This window comes from Alligator mississippiensis, chromosome 3, assembly GCF_030867095.1.
Source record: "Alligator mississippiensis isolate rAllMis1 chromosome 3, rAllMis1, whole genome shotgun sequence".
NCBI classification, from domain to species: Eukaryota; Metazoa; Chordata; order Crocodylia; family Alligatoridae; genus Alligator; species Alligator mississippiensis.
Window position 1 is genome coordinate 1,249,618 of NC_081826.1, and position 19,777 is coordinate 1,269,394.

Genomic DNA, 19,777 nt, shown 5'->3' on the forward strand with positions numbered 1-19,777 from the left:
TCTGGGGACCACCGGGCAGCTGCAGTACAGGGGCCAGGGACCATCGCAAGCAGAGATGCATTCAGGTCCACGACCTCACAGCAAAACCCTGCGGCCTGCCACTTTGTTTGGAGACTGACTCAGATGCAAAGCTCTGGGCAAGGCCAGCATAGGCAAGAGACAGCCGCGGGAGCGATGCAGCCTGGCACGGATGCGAGTCCGAAAGCCGTCTGGACTGGATGAGCAAGACAGCGCCCAAGCGGTGCTCTCAATCGAATGAGCACTAAGGTCTCTTCCCTGACTGGGTCCAGCAGACCCTTGACCGGTGGCGTAGAGCCAGAGCCTGATGGAGCTGCACGTCTGCCCACACCACCCAGTGGTGACGACCCAAGGGTTGGGGTAAGAAGGACTCGAGAGGAGCACCCTCAGCTTCTCCCCAAGCAATGACACATTAAAAGTTCCCCCCGGCAAAGGCTTCACGTGAACTGGACGCCGGCTGCGGAGGGAGGCTGTTTGCAGAGCTCCAGACTGGGCCCGGGCCCAGTGGGAAACAAGCGCTCTTTCATTAGGAGAGCAACTGGTGCAGAGGCGTGTTCGAAGCCCCGTCCCCAGTCCCGCTCTTCCTCCCAGGGCCTCCAACAGGAAAGGGGTGGACAGACGTCCCCAAGGCCCTGCGGGGGCCACCCACTGGAGCTGGCTGCAGACGATGCTTGCGAGGCAATGGCGGGGTGCACACGCCTCGGCCCAGGCTGCCGACGCAGGGCTCCTGTGGAAGGGATGAACTGAACTGCAAGAGGGGAGGGAGGAGAAGAGGCAGAACGAAGCTGCCGGAGCCGCTCTGATGTCAGCAGGTTTTGAATCGGGGCTTGGGAGCCGGAGACGGAACCAGGCAGCGGGAGGGAGACCTTGAACCCTGCAGGAAAGGGCTCTTCCTGGGCTGCAGGAGACGCTGCACACAAGGGCACGTTTTCTACAGCCCTATATTTCACGTCTCTCTCAATCTCTATTCCAGACCTGGGAGCGGGGACTCCTGCGGCTCCGGCTCCAGCCCAGGTGGGCCACGGCCCTGATGTCAAACGGCCAAGGCCTTTGCTGGGCGGGCGGGCAGGCAGGCAGGCACCACAACAGCTCCTCCTTTCTTTTCCAGCCCATCTGCCCCGTTACCACCGAGGGAGAGCGCCAGGGTGCCTACTGCCTTCCCAAGCCAGGCTGCACCCTCCAGGCTCTCCTGCCCTCATTTCTAAGCTCTCTTGGCTGCTCCACAGCCCCTCTGTCCTGGCAACGGCCAAGAGGCTCAGCTCAAAGGCGGCACATCCACCCACTCCCCCTGCTCCAGCTCTTCCCCTATTTAGCCACTGCATGACAACACAACTGGACTGTGGGCAGCCCGGCAGAGCACCTTCGGTGCAGGCTGGAACGCACCGTGTCAGCCAGTCCCCAAATACGTCCCCTAGTGCCCAGCCAGGCTGGGATGCCACTGAGAGCTGCCCTCCTCGTCCTGCAACCATGCCATGAAGACCTGCCCGTGCAGAGCTGGACATGCAGGCCTGGGCCTTAGATACAAGGGGTGTAAAATGGTGCATGCAAAAACCAGGGTGTAAAATACCACACTCATTTTCCAATTAGCAGCAGCCGGCTCCCCTTGCCTTCATTCAACAGGGCACGGGAGCCCCGCCTGGCTCAGGACACTCTGATTTCCAGCCTCGGCAGAAGGCCTCTTTTGCTCTTGCCTTTGGAGACAAGAGCTGCATGCAAAGCACGGCGTTCACAGGGAGCAGCAGCCAGCCCCACCATCCAGGAATAGTACCGAGCAGTACTTCATAGGACCACAGACCTGCGGGGGTGGCAGGAAGCTGCTGGGGTCACGTCTGATCCAAGCCCAGCCCGAGGCAGGATCAGCCCCGTCTAAACCAGCCCAGACAAACCCCGTGTTCAACCTCAGAGCAACATGACAGTCACCCTGACAGGCCCAGGCATCACCCGCGTCCGTGCCCCAGGGAAAGCAGGAGGGCCGCAGCTGCCAACACCCTGCTGCTACTATACAACAACAGACCTGTTGTGAAAAGGTGTTACACACGTCCACAGACCCTGTGGGAATGGGGTTAGCTTTGCTGAAGCAGCCTGTCACGTCCCATCCCCAGCAGAGGTCACGCCGGGCATCCTACCTCCTCATCCGAGCTGTCCTCTGCGTACTCGTTCTCCGTGGGCAGTTGCTGGGGCTCGCTCGACACCAAGAGAGGTTTTGAACTCCGCTTCTTATGGTGCAATTGCTCCTTCTTCTGGGAAGTTGCTCCGGCCTGGAAGACAGAGAGGGTGAGCTTAGCATGACCTCCACTAGACCTAGCATGAGCGACCATTTGTTTTTGTACTCGATTGGGCTGCAATCTCCACTGGAAGTTTAAGCAAAGCTGTTAGTGGACCCCCAAAATGCTACAGAACCTCGATGCCCATCTTGGTCCCCTTAAAGCCTGCTCCCCACAAAAGCCTCCTGGATCCAGATCTTCTTCACCCCAGAGCATCTCTGGTTCCCCAAAACCAAAGCCCTTGACCTCAAGGTCACGAGGAGGCCGGGATTGCCACATCTCCTGAGGAAGGAATCATGCCATTGTGCTGGGTGGCACCAGAGCTGCGAGGAGGAAAAGCCGCCAGTCGCCAACACAGCTGGGCTTACGTGTCTCACCCCAGTGGTGTCTGTTTTCCCACGTGGGCACGCTCTGAAGAAGACTCTCGTGTCCTACAGGGTGGCAGCTCAGAAGGTCAACTACAGATGGCCATGGCAATGGGAAGAAGCCTTATGCCAGCCTCACTACACAGGCAGCCAGCCAGATCTGGCTGCATAATGCCCCAGGCAGAGCGGGCAAGGGGCACTGTAGACTCTCATCGTGGGACCTGCACTGAGGAGGAGCAATCCCATGCACCGGTGCGGGCTGGGGGTGACGGGCTGGGCAGCAGCTCTGCAGAAAAGGACCTGGGGGGACAGGGGACAAGAAGCTGAACAGTACCCAGCAGTGTGCCCTCAGTGCCAGGAAGGCGACCGGCATCCTGGGCTGCGTTGGTAGGAGCGTTGCAGCAGATGGAGGGCAGTGATTCTTCCCTCTATTCGGTGCTGGGGAGGCCACATCTGGAGTCATGTCCCCAGCTGTGGCCCCCACTACAGAAAGTATGTGGACACATTGGAGAGAATCCAGTGGAGGGCAATGAAAATGGTTGGGGGCTGGAAGACAGGACTGGTGAGGAGAGGCTGAGGGACCTGGGCTGATTTAGTCTGGAGAAGAGAAGACTATGGGGGGATTTGACAGCAGCCTTCACCTCCCTGCAGGGGAGCTGCAAAGAGGATGGAGCTGGGCTGGTCTCAATGGTGGCAGATGGCAGGACAAGGAGCAATGGGCTCAAGTTGCAGCAAGGAAAGTTGAGGTTGGATATTAGGAAAAAGTCTATCACTAGGAAGGTGGTGAAGCACCGGAACAGGTTACCCAGAGAGGTGGTGCAGTCTCCATCCTTGGAGGTTTTGAAGACTTGGGTGGACAAAGCCTTGGCTGGGATGATGGAGCTGGGGCTGGTCCTGCTTGGAGCAGGGGGTTGGACTAGATGTGACCTCCTGAGCTCCCTTCCAGCCCTAACTGTGCAATTCTATGACCTGGTGGATGGGCAATGACTCTGTTGCTGCTAATGTGAACCCAGATTGTGCACTGACAGCCTCTGGGCAGCCGGGCTCCCCTGGCAGCTGCACTGCAACCAGGGAACACTTGTTGAATGGTGCCACGCTGGCAGGTGAGGGATGGGATCACTCCTGGCCTGCATAAAATGGAGCTGAATACAGCCCAGAAGACTGAAAGTCCTGGCATTCAGCACAGGTGATGCCAGAGCCCTGCCTGCTGGATCCCCAGGCCGCAGGCAAGAAGGCCGGGAGCGCCCGTGGTGGCACTGAGGAGCACCGGGCCGACCGGGCACCTGCTAGCCTGGTGCGAGGTGGGGCCCTGCACCGCGCCCCCAGCCCCGGCCCCGCTCCCGGCCAGACGCTGGTAACCAGACGAGGCTGCGTCACAGACTGCGCCCACTCGCTGACCTGCTGTGTGGGTGCCGAGAGCGCTGCAGATCCTTCCCTGGAAAAGAGATTCTCTCCCTCTCTCCCCCTTCCTCACTCGGGGGGGACCCAGGCTGGATCGGGTTTACCGGAGGATTCAATAGAATAATCGGAAAAACAGCCCCAGAAAACGCCCCTCGCGGGAGCAGTAAAATCCACACAGTGTGCGATCACCTTCTGCTGTACGCGCACACCAACGCAGCCCCCCCGCGCCGCAGGGAAAGGGGTGGGAGAGAGCCTGGAAAATACAGGGCCGGCAAGAGGATGAGATTACTGCAAAAACAAAAGCCTTTATTACATTTTTTTTTCTTAGAAGAAGAAGGAGATTGGAGATAAGTTTTTTTCCAGGCTTTTGGCGCGAATGGGGCTTCGGACTTGAGTTTCCATCTCTCCTTCTCCCCCCGCCGCCATGACGAATGCTGGAGAAAAAGAGTGTGCATTGCCAAACTGGGTTGCGGGCGCAGCGAGGCCGCCTCCGGCATCGAGGCCGCATCACGCGGCCTGCTGCGCTCAGCCCCCAGAGCCACGAGAGCTCCCTCCTGATGCCTGCCGACCCCCAGCACACGTGGCGAGGGCCCAGCAAACCCAAGAGCACTCAACGCTCTCTTGGGATCCAACGGGGCCTCCGTTGGATCCCAGGAGGTGACACAAGGCTCATCCCAAGTTCTTGCTGACAAGGCGGTGCGATTGACAGGCAGCGCTTGCCAAGGTCCCCAGATAAGGCAGCGTTCGAATGAGCTGCGCAGAAGCCCCTCTCTGCTCCCTGAGCCAAGTCCTCCTGGGATGCTCTTTTCCCAGCATCCCAGTAGCTAGCCAGGCTACGTCCCCACTGGGCAGGGACCAGCCTCCTCTCTACTGGGCAGGGGACAGAGTCTGGGGGTTGCACGCTTGCTTTATGTCATCGGCACGCTTGCTTTGATGTGCAAAGCAGATGCAAGAGCATTTCTCCTGCGGCTAAGAACGAGCTGCCTGGGTTCTAATAGGGCAGAGCAACCCCGAGCGGGGAAGAGCCCAACTGACCGTGCACACGGACGTGCCCATAAAACAGGGACCCGGTCTGGGCTCAGACTAGCGAGGAGCTCCACAGAACGGGCCCGGCTGCAGGAACACCAAATCCACCAGAGGGCAGCAAGCAATGCCGAAAACGTGGAAAAACGGAACAAAACCTGTCCCCCGAGGCCTCTGCCAGCTCCAAAGCCACAGCAGGGAGCTGGGGGGCAAAGGAGTCGGCTCGTGCCGCACCCGGTGGTCGGCCCCGCTGCCGTCTGGGCCCAGCAAGCTGATCCAGCCAGCGCTGAAAGCAGTTTTCAGCAGCAGCCATCGCTGAGTGACGCTGCCGGAGCAGCTTTCATCACCGGGGCCGGGAAACATGTTGCTCAGAGGTGTTTTCAGCGTCGTTTCAGCTTCACGGCACAGAGGAGCCTGGAGGAAGCTGGCTGCGGCCGGAGGGCGTGCAATGGAGGGAGAAGGAAGCCTCCCGCGCGTGGAGAGTCCCAGACTCCCACGGCAAGGCTGGGTCCTGTGCGGCTCCAGAGCTGCAGCTGGAGACAGAGGTGGGAGAAGGGTGCAGAGCAATGGAAGGGGAACAAAGAACAAACCAGAGAAAAGTCAGAGACTGAAGGGACAATGAAGAAGGGACACTGCCCCACTCCCCAAGAGCTGGCTGTGATCAGAACCAGAGCTCTCTTCTCTCCTTCTTGTCCCTCACTAGCTATGGAGAGAAGGGCTGAAAATCCCCAGCTTGCCATCTCGCACCCTGGAGGCATCAGACATCCCCTCCGGGACAGCAGGGGAGGGGGGAGAGAAGGATTTCTGGCTCTTCTGGGGTGGGAGTGGAGCTGCAAAGGCAAGAAGCCTCCTACCCTGGGGGGACCCCGTGGCCTGGCCTGGGGAGATGGCCTGGCCGGCCTGGCCTAGGGGTGACCGGTGACAGAGCTGTGGAGAGAGCAGAAAAGGGAATGACAAAATGTCAAGGGATGCAGCTACACCACCACAGACATGGAGCAAAGGGGGCTCAGGGGGAGGCGAGGGGTGCGGAAGAAGAGAAACCGATGGGAAGAGCGCATGGCCCATGGCACTGCATGCAGTCCTGGGGGCTGGAGCAGCAAGCCACCGCGCCGGCCGCTCGCGGGAGAAACGGGCTAGTCCATCTCTGCCCAGACAGCCGAGCTTCCCGCCGGGCTGCGCCGTGAGCATGGGCAGAGTGAAGGCAAGGCCACGTCTACTCTCATCAGCCTCGTACCCAAAAAAGCCTGAGCTTTGCCACCCTGCGTGTTCAAGTCGGAATAACTCGTCCCAGCTCCCCACCGCTGTATGGCTGCTTTGTGACACGAGCTAGGACACAGCTGCCCGATTCCTTCTGGCTAGGCAGCCAAGGCAGGGTCCAGCCATAGGCCTCGAGTGCAGGGGGGCCCATTGGATTGGTGAAGGCCCTGGCGGCCATCCACATCTTTGCTGGCAGTTCTGCGAGCCCAGAGGTGAGAAGCCCAAACTCCCCCGCTGGATTATGGGGTGAGGACAGCAGCTTCTGCAGGGGCAGAGCAAACCCCGCCGCTCCTGAAGGGCTGGGCCAGCCAGGACCACGCACCAGCAGCTGGGGAGTCCAAGTGCATTTGCAAGGACCATGGAGAGAATTTGGTTGCAGAAGCCTGGAATTTCCCTGGGTAAGGTCCAAAGGGACCCAAATGACGATCCATCTATCCTGACTTCCTGAATAACACAGGCCATGGACCATGCAAGCAGAGGCAAAGGCACCGTCCCGCAGAGACCGCCTCATCCCTTTGGCTGCGTTATGCATCAACTTGCTTCCGCCAGCTGCAGCCTCCCTCCCCGGAGCAGCTCTAGAGCCTGGGTTCATCGGCTCGCGACAAACGCAGATCTTCAAAAGCCGAGACCGCTGGACCCAGATGCAATGGACACGAGGCCTGTTCAAGGACTCTCGTATCGGTGCTGTTGGTGTTACGGGCATCGCTGTAGGCTGGCAAGGTGTGGTGTGCCAGGCTCTGGGGGTGGTGGATGTCCTGCAGAAGTTAGGCTCGCTATTGCAAGGCACCTGCACAGGTAACGAGCCTGCGGAAGTTTGGTCCTGGGAGAAGGAGCCTGTGTTGGTTTGCTTTGGCTCAAGACGCTGCCAGATGGAGCGATGCTATGGTGCTGCACGCGACTCAGACCCCAGCCCAGCCCACCAGCGTGGCTTCCCACCCTCAGCACAGCAAGAAGTAGGGCCCGGAGATGGCCACGCAGGGGTCAGCAGTGCTGCTAACCCTCAAAGGGTGAGAGAGGCTCTGGGCAGGTGACAGTGTCCTGGACGGCTCCGTCTACTCTGCGCGGATCCTCTGACTGCCCTTACCTATAGTAACAGGAAGCCTCTGTGTTGACCCCAGTAGTGCCACCACTGCCACCTCCATCCAACCACACGCTCCGACTTCACGCTCCCCTGCCGTGGAAGCTGCCCAAACTCTGCTACAGCTCGGCACGCACGGAGGCAGCACTGCTGCCGAGACCCCTTGCTGAGTCTGCTCCAAGAGGTCATGAAGCACAGCTGGGCAGAGGTGCTGAACTGGGAGACTTCGGGCCCACCATGAGGCCAGGGAGCAGCACGAGTGAGGCAGGTCCTTTCCCTTCTGCAGGACTGCCAGCTCCGCTCCCTTCGAGCCCATGGCTGCGCTCCAGAAACAGGAATTTTCCAGGGACCGTCGTACCCGAGACTGGCAAAGTAGCTATGACCGAACCAATGGGCAGTGCAAAACACAGAGAAGACGAGCAGAGGAGACCCAGAGAGACCAGGGTGGGGTAGGGAGCGCTGCCCCCACCATCGGTGACTTTTAGCATGAATTTCTTGGAGGAAACAACAGGAGACCCTGGACACCAAGAACAAGTGGACGTTCGCACAGTGCTGCAGAAGAGCGCTTCCCCGGTAGCCACCTCTCTCAGAGCGAGCACCGATGAGGAGATCCAGCACAGGATCCAGCGCACCCACTTTCCTTTGGGAAAGTGCTTCAGCCCGTCTTTATTCATCACCATCTCTAGAGAGACTCAGAGATGTGAAAGAGAGGTGAACCATGGGTAACCTAGCGCTGTCATCTCAAAGGTCCAGAGAGGTACCCCCAGCAATGCCCCCGGAAAATCCTCCACCTCCCACGGGAAGATCGTCACACAAACGCCGGTATCCAATGTTACCAGCATGGAGTCGGTGATCCTCAAGCACCGACCGCGCTGGGCCAGACTCTGTGCGGACGCCTGACCCTCAACCCCCAGAACAAGCGCTCTGCTCCCAGCTGAGTAACAGCCTGGAGCTCGCGGGGGCCAGGGGAAATGCTACACGGATGCAGGGAAGGCAGACCTCAGGACAACGGATGCTGACAGCAAGATTGACTCTAGTGGTGCCACAATCACAACCAAGCCTGTTTTGGGATAAAGTGTCTTGCCCTCGAAGGAGAGAAGAGAGAGCGGAGGAAGGAAAGGGAGAGGATCTCAGCCTGCAGCCGACTCTCCCCCGCAGAAAGACCTGCAGCTTCTGCAGACCCATTTGAAGCTCAAGGACTGGACTCTTAAATCACCTCAAGACCTATCAATGAGATGTGGTAGAGGCCATCCTTGCATCAAAGGATTGCCAACGCCTTCAGCTGCAGCAGAGAGACTGGTTGGCAGCATTTACCCTAAACTACCGTTGCCTTTTTCCCACCCAGCTGGACAGGGTCTCCCAGGCATGGATGGCTCTCCCAGGCACGCCAGGCTTTAACGTCTGAGTCCCCATGCCAGCGTGCTGCCTTCAAACTCCAACGACAGCACTTGGTCAAGACTGTCTCGACACGGGAACGGCTTCAGGGACAGGGAAGACAGGGTCCTCTGCCAAGGAAAAGGCAGCCCCTTGGGAGGGAGCACGGGGCAGGGAGCAGAAAGCAGAGCAGCAGATCAGGCAGGTCCTGAGACAACGTTATTTCCCCAAAAGGTGGAGTATGAGCAGGTCTCAAGAGGGCAAACCAAGTGGCTGATGCCAAAAGGCACAGGGCTAGTGACGCCTTTCTCATGGAGCAGAATGGGAAGGGGACTTAGGGTCATGGAGATACTCCTTCTTCCTCTGGGCAACAGCAGGCTCAGATCCTATACAGAGACCAGATCCTGGGGGAAAGGTCCCTGGGCAAGTGCTGAGCACAGTGGAGTAGGAGGCAGCCCCTGAATCACAAGACCCTCAGCCCCCAAATGCCAGACGCTGCAGGGGGAGAAGAGCAGGGGGCAGAAGATTTGGGGCATGTCCTTCCCCTTGGCCCCTGCTCTGCCACAGTGAGAGCCAAGCCTGTTCCCGCCTGGTGCTGAACCAGGGACCTTTCGAATGCAAGACAAATATGACCATGCTGCAGAGGAGACTGGGCTAGATGGACCCAAGGTCTGACCCAGAACATACAAGAATACAACACGAATCACAGACAATGAGGGCTGGAAGAGATCTCAGGAGGTCACATCTAGTCCAGCCCCTGCTGCAAGCAGGACCAGCCCCAACTACATCATCCCAGCCAAGGCTTTGTCTACCCGGGTCTTAAACACCTCCAAGGATGGAGACTCCACCACCTCTCTGGGTAACCTGTTCCAGTGCTCCACCACCTTCCTGGTGAGAAAGTTTTCCCTAATATCCAGCCTAAACTTCCCTTGCTGCAGCTGGAGCCCATTGCTCCTTGTCCTGTTGTCTGCCCCCACTGAGAACAGCCCAGCTCCATCCTCTTTGCAACCACCCTGAAGGCTGCTATTAAATCCCCTCTCAGTCTCTCTTCTCCAGACTAAATCAGCCCAGTACCCCCAACCTCTCAACACCAGTCCTGTCCCCCAGCCCCACAACCATTTTCACTGCCCTCCACTGGACTCTCTCCAATGTGTACACAGCCTTTCTGTAGTGGGGGCCCACAGCTGGATGCAGGACTCCAGATGTGGCCTCCCCAGTGCTGGATAGAGGGGAAGGATGACTGCCCTCGATCTGCTGGCACCGCTCCTACCGATGCAGCCCAGGATGCCGGTCGCCTTCTTGGCAACAAGGGCACACATGGTTTAAACCCTGAAGCACAAATGTGTTTCATAACATGGCAGTTTCTGAAAGGTGTAGGGTGTGTGGGAGCAGGGAGGGAAGGGTTAAGTCCATTCACCGCACCAGCTTTTGCACTGACAGGGTCCGGCTTCCTTCCCCCCGGCCGGCTCGGCTCTGTCTGTGGCTGCAGTGACTCTTTCAAGGGGCCCCAGGGAGAGCAGTGATGCCGAAGGGGCTTCCAGGATTATACAAGCAGCCAATAAACAACTCAGCGTGGCCCTCACCTGCAGGCCGCCGGCGTCCCCCCAGCCAGGGGACTGGGGCTGCTCCGTGCCGCAGGGGAGCCGCCAAGGAAGAAAGCGCTGCCTGTCAAACGCTGGAAGTCATTAGCAGGAAATCTCGTCTGACAGCGAGGGCCTAATATTTACACAGCCCTGCCAGCAAAGGAGGCAGGAAGAGCAGGGGCTCCCGAATCTGCTGACAGGCAGGTGACGGGAGCAGGGGCCATCTGTCTCCAGGACCCAGAGAGCGGCCGGACAGCACCGCTCCGCTCAGCACCAGCCCCTCGGCAGCAACGATGCGTGCAACCATCACGGGAGGGACTGCCGCACGGAGGCCAAGCCAGGGAGGGAGCCTGCAGCCTGGTGCCTGGGCTGCGGGGGAGCCGGGCCTCCAGCTGTGCATGGTGCCCCCATCGCAGCAAGGAAGCTGGCGTGGGTTTGCAGAGCGCTCGTGCGCTCACAGGCTGGTTGGCTCCAGCGTTTTAGTGGTAGTGTCTATTGGGAGAGCTTCCTCCTAGGCAGTCCCCCCACTACAAAGACACTTCCTGTGTCTAGCCATTTGCTCCCCCAGAGCTCAGGCTGTTCCACGTCCCCCATCCCCTATCATCAGTCCCTCTGGAGAAGAATGACCCCTCTGGAGGTTGTCAGGCAAGGCCTCTCTCTCACAAGACTGAGATTACCCCTTCTGGGGCAGGCTGGCAGAGTGAGCTACAGATTTGAGGGGCTGGGCAGAGCAGTAAAGCTCCCCCAAGGTAAAATGAGCCCTGAACAGTCTCCAAGGCAGGCTGATGGAGCGCTGCAGGGTCACCGTTTCAGAGTGAGATCCCCAAGGAGACAGCCTGGGATTGCTTTCCATAAAGGCCACGACTTACACACGCAAGTGACAGGCTAATGCAGGACCTCATGTTCTGGGCCTCTATGCATGCACCTCCCTTCCTAACAGGCAGCTGTCACTCCCTGGCATCCGCAACTCCCTCCCGAAGCTCTGGTTTGCTCAACCCTGCCTTGCATGGATTCGCATGAGAGGAGCCCCCAACAAATGCAACCATTTGGAACCGCTGCAAGGCACCAAATCCCAGGGTGCTGCTCTCCTACAGCTTTGCAGTGGAGGCCGTCAAAGAGGCAAATGCAAAGTAAGGATAATGAAGAAGGGAACCGTAAACAGAACGGAAAGTGTCATGATGTCCCTTTATAAACTGATGAGGCTTCTACACCTTCAATCCTGCATTCAAAATGAGGCAGAAGAACAGAAAACAGTGCAGAAAAGGACAACAGGGATGCTGAGCTGCACAGAGGGGCTTCCCCAGGAGGAGACTACCAAGGCCAGGCCTGGTCAGCTTAGAAAAGAGATGCTGGAGGGGGAGCAGGAGAAGGGCTTACAATGCCCAAAGTGGCAAAGAGAAAGTCCTTAGGGATTTATTACTGACTGTCTCTCGCCATCAAAAAGGATGAGGGGTCACGCATGGACCAAGCAGGCTGGCAGTTTAATACTAACACCAGGAAGTTTTGTTTCCCCAGCACGGCATTAAAGTGGGGGGACTTGTTGCCCCGAGGTGGTGGGAGCCGAGAGATCAGCCATTTGACCAGGGCTTGGACACGTGCTGGGAGGAAAGGGGCATCGGTGGCTCTGGGGCAGGGAGCAAGGGGGCACGGCCTCCGCATCAGCCCTGCCTGGACCTCAGTGCTGGGGGTTGCAGGGAGAGGAGCAGGGGAAAACCCTGCTCGGCCCCAGTCACTCTCCCTTCCAGCCTCCGCTCTCTGCCCCGGTTTGACACCCGGGACTGGACAAGATGGACCTGGGGTCTGACCCACTCCAGACAACTCGTGTGTTCTTAAGTGGATGCCACCCTCCTGTCTCACTTTGGCTGGTTTCTGCATGGAGATTTTTGGGCTGCTTTGTGTATCACCATCACAACAGGTTTCGGTTCTTCTTGCTTCAGGTCTGTGGCTCCGACTCAACCGCATCCAAGTGAAGCCTCCCTGCCCTTCGACTCCGAGAGCTTCCAAACTAGGTAGGGTCAGGTTACTGCTCTGGACCCTGTCCAGACTGACCTCTTCCTCCCACAATTTTCTACCCTCCTTACAGTCTGTGGGACTCCACCGCTACTGGCGATTGTGCGGGCACTAACGGAGACCAACTCTCAACATATAAGCAAACGGCACGTTGTCCACAGAGGACACTATGGTGAGACCACAGGCAGTGGACACACTGCCATGTCTGCAGCTTCTACTCCTTGTGGAGTCCAGCCAGGAGATGAAACAATATCGTGCTGCTATGTCAATGCAAGACCACCCGTGGTTTGCATATGCTAGTGTGACTCCAGTGCAGGACGAAGGAGGAGCCGAGCGGCTGCAACCTGACTGCCAGCGTGGTCAGGAATGTTTCTGCGCGCAGAATCAAGAGGCGAAGGGATTCCTGGCCGAGTCTAGCACAGCTGATGGGTTTTCCCTGTGTGACAGCCCCTTTGCTCCCTCTCCCCTGATGGTGGAAAATCCATTAAGGCGACTCACATGCTCTGCTCAGGACAGCAGCCTATCAATCAGAAAACCCTGTGCACAAGCGCACCTGCAACACACGAGCGTCCTGTGTGCCAGGAGCCGCACCCCACAGGCCCTCCTATCCGTACAGAGCAGACAACGGGTGGGCAAGCACAGGGGCAAGGAGCAAAGCAGGGTGCAGAAGGGAACTGGCTCCAACTCTTCATCAGCTGCTGTTGTGCCACCACCAACTTACGTCTGCCCTAAAGCAAGAGCATGGCTGGAGAGGGGCCAAGCAACCGAGAGCATGGCTGGTAGGAGAAGACTGCTATTCAAGATGACGTCCCTTCGGCTTTACCCCAGCCTCCTCGCTCATGCCCATTCTCTTATGCCAGGCGGGCAAACCAAGGCAGCACAAATGGATTGCAATGCAAAGGGCTTCATCTGGTGCTTAATGTAGCTCAAGCTGAGACAAGATAACCCTGCAGTGTCGACAACACCAGCTCATGCATGTAATTGCATGTGCAGCTGAAGTGCAATAACCAAGGTGAATCCAGCAGGAAGCCAGCCTTGGCTTTTGGATGGACATAACTTGGCTTATAAAGGTTACTAGCAAGCCTCAGTACATTACTGAGGTTGTTTTCAGCTCACAGAGCCAGAGAATCCCAGATCTCCTGAGGACCCCATGCCTCCAACCCCCTGCTCAAGGCAGGAGCAGCCCAGGCCTAAACCATTACAGACGAGCCCTTGTTTAACCCATGCTTAAACACGTCCAAGAATGGAGACTGCACAGCTTGTGTGCCTGTTCCAGCGCTGAACCTCCCAAAATACTTCCAAATAGCTAACCTAAATCCCCCTTGCTGCAGTTTGATAACATTGGTCCCTGTGGCCACAGACAACAGTCCATCATCATCCTCTATATAACCACCCTTCAGGTATTTGAAGACTTATCAAAACAACCCCCTTCAGTCTTCTCTTTTCCAGATTAAACAACCCCAGACCTATCAGCCTTGCTCCCAGGCTTCGTTTTCATCACTCTCCGTGTTACTTTTCCCAATCTGCCTACATCCTGCTTGCAGTGTGGGACCAAAACTGGACCCTCCCAGGACTCTAAATAAGGCCTCACCAGCATTAAACAGAGAAGAAGGATCGTTCCCTTTAACATCCAGTGACAATTCTGTCAATACAGCCCAGTATAATATTGCCTTTTTTTGCAACAAAAGCACACTGGGACCCACTACAAACCCCCCCAGGTCCTTCTCTGCAGTACCACAGCCCAGCCAATCATCCTCCCACTCTATCTCTGTGCGTACGACTTCTACCCCAAGTGCAGGACTCTGCACTTATCCTTACTGGACTTCATTCAATTAATTTTGGACCATTTCTCCAGTTCATCAAGTTCATTCTGAATCTTAACCCTGCCCTCCGGAGCATTTGCACCTCCACCCAACTTGGGTGTCATTTGCAGATTTGCTAAGAGTGCACTTGATCCCACCCTTCAGTTTAATTAACAAAAATGTTAAACAATACTAGACCCAGGACAGATTCTCAGGAACCCCACTTGATACCACCTTCCAATGAGGCCATTGGTAACTACTTTGTGCAGGATGCTCCAACCAGTTACATATCCACCTTAGAGTAGATCCATCCCGACTACACTTCCTTAGCTTGCTGATAAGAGTGTCATGGGAGACGGTGTCAAAACCCTTGCCAAAAATAAAGCTGTATTGGATCCACTGCTATCCCCCTACCCACAGCGCCTGTTCACCTTGCCATAGAAGGAAACCAGGTTGCTTGCTCTCATTACACTGCATGCTTCAGGGTTTAAACCAAGACACAAGGTGTTAGAAGACAAAAAAAAGGCAGGGAAAGAGGGGCATAAATTATCCCACATCTGCCTGCTGAGCAGCTCGTATACCTTCCTCAGAAACAACTGGTACCAGATAGTGCTAGAGGCAGGAGACAGAGCAGAAGGGACTGTGTCTTCTCTGCTCTGACAAGACCTAATGCTTGTACTTAGAAATGGTTTGGTACAGACAGGCTTTAACACTCCAGCGAATACTGAATATGTCCTTGTTTAAAGTGCAAGTTACTGTTCTGGTCTAGACACGGCCTCTTCCTGCAACCTGGGGACTTGGTCAGCTGCTTATGAGGGTTTCCAGGGCAGGGGGAGCATCGCTCTGGAAATGAAAACTGAGCTACAAGCCCTTCTGCTATTAACACACAAACCTCATCACAGCTTCCTACAGCTTTACACTGCAGGAGCTGCACATCTAGAGTCCTCGTGTCAGAACTGCAGTTCAATCTTACTGCTTTCTGAACCTGGCTGAAGCACCTGTATGTAATTAAACATGCAGCAAATGCCATAAACGAGGCACATCCCCAACAGCATGATCCGCCTGCATGAGCTGTGCCTCATAGTTTAGACATGCACACCACATTAGCTTCTCCCTCCTCAACACTGCGACGCTTCCAACCCTAAAGGACCAAGGAACCAACCAGACTGGCAGGCACTTTGACATCTTGGGCTATAAACCACTTTTAAGGAAGGGTGGGAAGACTATTAATTTTCTAGCTTTGGACTCCTTTTTTCAGGAGAAGTCACGTTTTGTGGCAGGAACCAGGACACAGCTACACAACACCAGCATTATGCTGTGGGGTCTGAAACTTTGCACTTACCCGCATCTTTTCCGAGTGCGAAGCATCTTTCACTTTCTTTTCAACACACTGGTCATTGGCATCTTCCTCCTCCTCCTCCGTGCTGCTGTCACTGCCAGAATCCTCCAGCCCAGAATAAACGCTCTCCTCGCTGTCTGTCACGTCATCGCTTTCCCAGTCTTGCTCCTCTGCTGCTGCAGCACTGGGAAGGGGCAGCTGAAAGGACACAGGAAGCATCACAGCACGGGTCTACCAACAGCAGTTCAAGCTGTACGTTAAAGAGAGTATCTGCGCAGCTCGCTTCAGTCTAAGGCCCTGCTGCACCGGCACAGTTCTGCCAGCCATACCCTCTGGCAGGGGAACGGTTACACCTGCATCAGCTTTGTGTGGCCAGGGTCAGTTCTAACAGAAACCTGCCCACTGCTGCCTATTTGCTGAACAGAGGTAGTATAATCCCTATGAGTGGGCCCAGCCCTCCTACTTACTGCTTCTTACAAACCTCTGCCCCCAAAGCGTCCCTTCATGGACGGTAAAGAAGTTCTTTATCATCACAACCGACTTCCTTGCTTCTACGGGACCCCAGGGGACCTGCTGCCAAGTATGCGAGGGTGAAACTGGGGCACGGGAGAAAGTCCAAGCAGTGCTGGGTTTGGGGATATTAGAACTGCCGGCTGGTCTTCCTCAGACCAGAAGCATCAGGGCTGGTTTCCTCTGCAGCCTTGATTCACATCGAATACTTCAGGTATTACTGAGCCGGGTAGGCAGCGCACACCCTCTGCATAGTGGCATCAGCACACGTGGGCTCCCGTTCGATGCTACACACCCTCTGTGGTGAAAAATCAGCCTCACTAAAGGTACTGAGCTCATTACATTGCACACGTTATAACTGCCTTCCTTCGAAAGGGAATTTTTCACAGAAGCTGTGAACAGACAGTAAAGGTTTTAATCCCAAATTTTTATCTTATTTTGTTGATCCTCCGGTTATAGGTCAGATAACCTCTGCCTGTACCCCGCTCTGCTACGGCTGCGTTAGTGTGGAGTCAGGCAGCAGGCAGGGCTGGGGGGCACCCGAGAGACCTCGGGGAGGCACGAGCTCTCCGGGCCGTCGGCGCGCTCGCCCCAGGGGCGGGAAGAGGCACAGAAGCTCCGGGAGGGGCAGACCTGACCGGGCTGCACCGAATTCCCCGCGTGAATGCTCGCCACGCGCGCTCGTCGTTTAGGGAGGAGGTGGCTAGTCTGTGGCACGGGGGTCACAAACGGCATGCGGCAGACTGGGGAGGGACAGGCAGCGCAGGGACACGCTGGGCAGGAGACAGAAAGCACAGCAGCAGGGCACACAAGCCAGGGACAGAAAGCAGAGCAGCAGGGAGCAAAAAGCAGAGTGGAGACGTGGAAAAGAAAGCAGAGCAGCAGATCAGACAGGCCACACGTGGCGGGGACCAGAAAGCAAACCGGCAAATTGGGCAGGGAGCAGAAAGCGGAGTGGCAGACCATACAGGGAGTGCAGCAGGGAGCAGAAGGCGGAGCAGCAGATCAGACAGGCAGCTGCGGGGGGGGGAGTGGAAAGTGGAGCAGCAGACCATACAAGAAGCACGAGGCTGGGAGCTGAAGGCGGAGCAGCAGATCAGACAGAGCAGGGCAGACCACGGGGGTGGGAAGCACAGCAGGGAGCAGAAAGCTGAGCAGCAGACCACACAGGGTGCACGAGGCAGGGAGCAGAAAGCGGTGTGGCAGATCAGACAGACAGACAGACAGACAGGGGAGGGGGCGGAAAACGGAGCAGCAGACCACGGGGGGGAGCACAGCAGGAAGCAGAGCGGCAGCCCGCACAGGGTGCATGAGCAGGAAGCAGAAAGCGGAGCTGCAGTCGGAGCAGGGCGGGGTCATGTGTGGCCCCCCTCCAGCCCCCACGCGTGCCCCAACCCGCGCCCCCACCTGCTCCATGGCTCCTTCCGGCCGCCGCTCCGCGTGCAGCGCCGGCAGCGCCGCCTCGCACCACGTGCGGGGGTCAGAGGTCACGACGCCCCGCCCCTCCCCCTTTACACCGGTCACCGGAGACGAATTGCTTTTTTTGTTTGTTTCTATCCCTCGCCCCGCGACCCGCGGTCTCTCAGCGGATACTTCCCTCCCCCGGCCCGTTAAAATAAAAAAATCACGCGGCCCCCACCAGACGGTGCCGGGGTGAAAGGTCAGAGGGCGGGAGACGGTTTCAGGCGCATGCGCAAACACTCAGCGGTGGGGAGGGGTTTCCGCCCTCTTCCTTACTCCTGAGGAGAAAGTGCGCATGCGTCGCGCTGCAGGAATGCATGCGCAGACTCTTAGGCTTGGCCGCGGGTGGAAAGCGATTCCAGTCAGCCAGGCGCTGAGGGAGAGAGGAATGAAGTGAGGCGGCCGCGCATGCGCCCTGCCAGCTTGGGAGGCGGCCGCGCATGCGCCCTGCCAGAGCTAAGGCGGTCGCGCATGCGCCCTGCCAGCTCGGGGGGCGGCCGCGCATGCGCCCGGCCGCCTCGCGAGGGGGGCTTGGCTAGGAGGCGTCCCAAGATGGCGGCGGCCATGCTGGGCTCCGGCGGCTTCAGTGCGCAGGCAGCAGTCGGGCCCCGCGGCGGCGGCCGGCGGCACTAACCCCCGCTCGCAGCGACGCCCCCCCCGCCTGCGGCTCGGCTCGCGGGCCCGCGGCCTGTGGCGGCTCTCGGCGGCCCGGCAAGCCCGGCCTCCCGTGGGGCCTGTGGCGGGGCCCAGTGGCGCCGCCTCCCCTGAGGGGATGGAGGGCGGCGGGGCGGCCGCGGTGGGCGCGGGCCCCGGCGGCAGCAACGTGCCCGCCTTCCTCACCAAGCTGTGGACGCTGGTGGAGGACCCCGACACCGACTCGCTCATCTGCTGGAGCCCGGTGAGTGGCCGCCCCGCCCCCCGGGGGGGGGCTCGGCCTGCCTTGAAGGCCCTGGGGGGGCCTGGGGCACCCAGGGTCCGTCACAGCAGGCTACAAACCCGCTCGAGGGGCGTTGCACGTTGCCAAGCGCTCACGTTATAGCCGCCTGTCTTTTATTTTTTTGTAGCTGGACAGCCATTTATATCCTGCAAGTGCTACTTTGCACCCGTGGCCCGTCGAAACCGTGCCGCACGCTTCGCCAGTTAACAGTGTGACGATTACTTCACATGCGTGGCTGCTCTTCATTTGCACATGCGGCCAGTCTAAACGTATCACCTGATTCGCCCATTAACAGTGCGATGATTACTTTGCACGTGTGGCCAGTGCAAGTTGATTGCACGATTCACTAATGAACAGGGCAACGATTGCATTGCATACGTAGCCAGTCTTACTTGGCGTGTGTGGCCAGTCTAAATGTACTGTGCGATTCACCAGTTGATGGTGTGGTGATTACTTTGCACACGTGGCTGGTGCAAATTTATTGCCCAACTCACTAGTTAACAGTGCAATGGTTACTTTGTACATGCGGCCCGTGCAATTTTAGCTAACAGCACAGTGGTTACTTTGCACACGTGGCCAGTGCAAATTTATTGCACGAGTCACCAGTTAAGTGATGATTAGTTTGCACTTCTAACCAATCTGAACGTATTGTGCGATTCACCATTTAATGGTGTGATGCTCACTTTGCATTTGTGGCCAGCGTAAGTTTATTGCAAGATTCGCTAGTTCATGGTGTGATGATTACTTTGCAAGTGTAGCCAGTCTAAATTGATCACACGATTCAGCAGTTGAGTTTGATTATTTTGCACATGTGGCTCTTCTGAATTTATTGACCAATTCTCCATTTAATGAGGTGAAGATTACTTTGTATGTGTGGCCGGTCTAAACATCGTGCGATTCACTAGTTAATGGTGTGATGATTACTTTGTAATTGTGGCCAGTGTGAATTTATTGTGCAGTTCACCAGTTAACAGTGGTGATTTTACCTTGCACTTGTGGCCAATCTTACTCAGCTTGTGTGGCTGGTCTAAACTTACTGTGCAGTTCAATAATTAAGAGCGTGATGATGATTTTGCATGTGTGGCTGATCTAAATTTATCACCCAATTCACTGTTTAATAGTATGATGATTACTTCGCACTTGTGGCTGCCCTTACTTTGCATGTGTGGCCAGTCTGTATTGTGTGATTCACCAGTTAATGGTGTGGTAATTACTTTGCATGTGTTGCTGGTCTAAATTTATTGTACAGTTCACCTGTAAATTGTGCCATATATGTGACTTGTAGCAGGGGCCTAGTCTAGGCCTGTGCAGTTTAGAAAAGAGATCCTTGAGGGAGAGATGTGATAAGGGTTTAT

At 57.0% G+C, this 19,777-nt stretch overlaps 2 protein-coding genes across 4 annotated transcripts in view; one reads left to right on the forward strand and one right to left on the reverse strand.

Annotated features, from left to right (window-relative positions):
- The window catches only part of BOP1 (BOP1 ribosomal biogenesis factor), a 56,778-nt gene extending 38,888 nt beyond the window's left edge, over positions 1–17,890 (reverse strand). The window contains exons 1-3 of one of the 2 annotated variants that reach the window (XM_059723627.1): positions 17,762–17,890; positions 15,518–15,712; positions 2,145–2,276 (exon numbers count right to left, since the gene is read on the reverse strand). In XM_059723627.1, coding sequence (XP_059579610.1) covers positions 2,145–2,276; positions 15,518–15,712; positions 17,762–17,782 — 348 coding nt within the window. In that variant the 5' untranslated portion in view covers positions 17,783–17,890. Of the gene's footprint in view, positions 1–2,144; positions 2,277–15,517; positions 15,713–17,431; positions 17,623–17,761 lie in introns of those variants that run through there. The other variant, XM_059723628.1, reaches the window with a different exon arrangement.
- A 131-nt stretch (positions 17,891–18,021) lies between these two features.
- The window catches only part of HSF1 (heat shock transcription factor 1), a 92,086-nt gene continuing 90,330 nt past the window's right edge, over positions 18,022–19,777 (forward strand). For both annotated transcript variants that reach the window (XM_014609816.3, XM_014609817.3), the window contains exon 1: positions 18,022–18,383. In XM_014609816.3, coding sequence (XP_014465302.1) covers positions 18,258–18,383 — 126 coding nt within the window. In that variant the 5' untranslated portion in view covers positions 18,022–18,257. The remainder of the gene's footprint in view (positions 18,384–19,777) is intronic.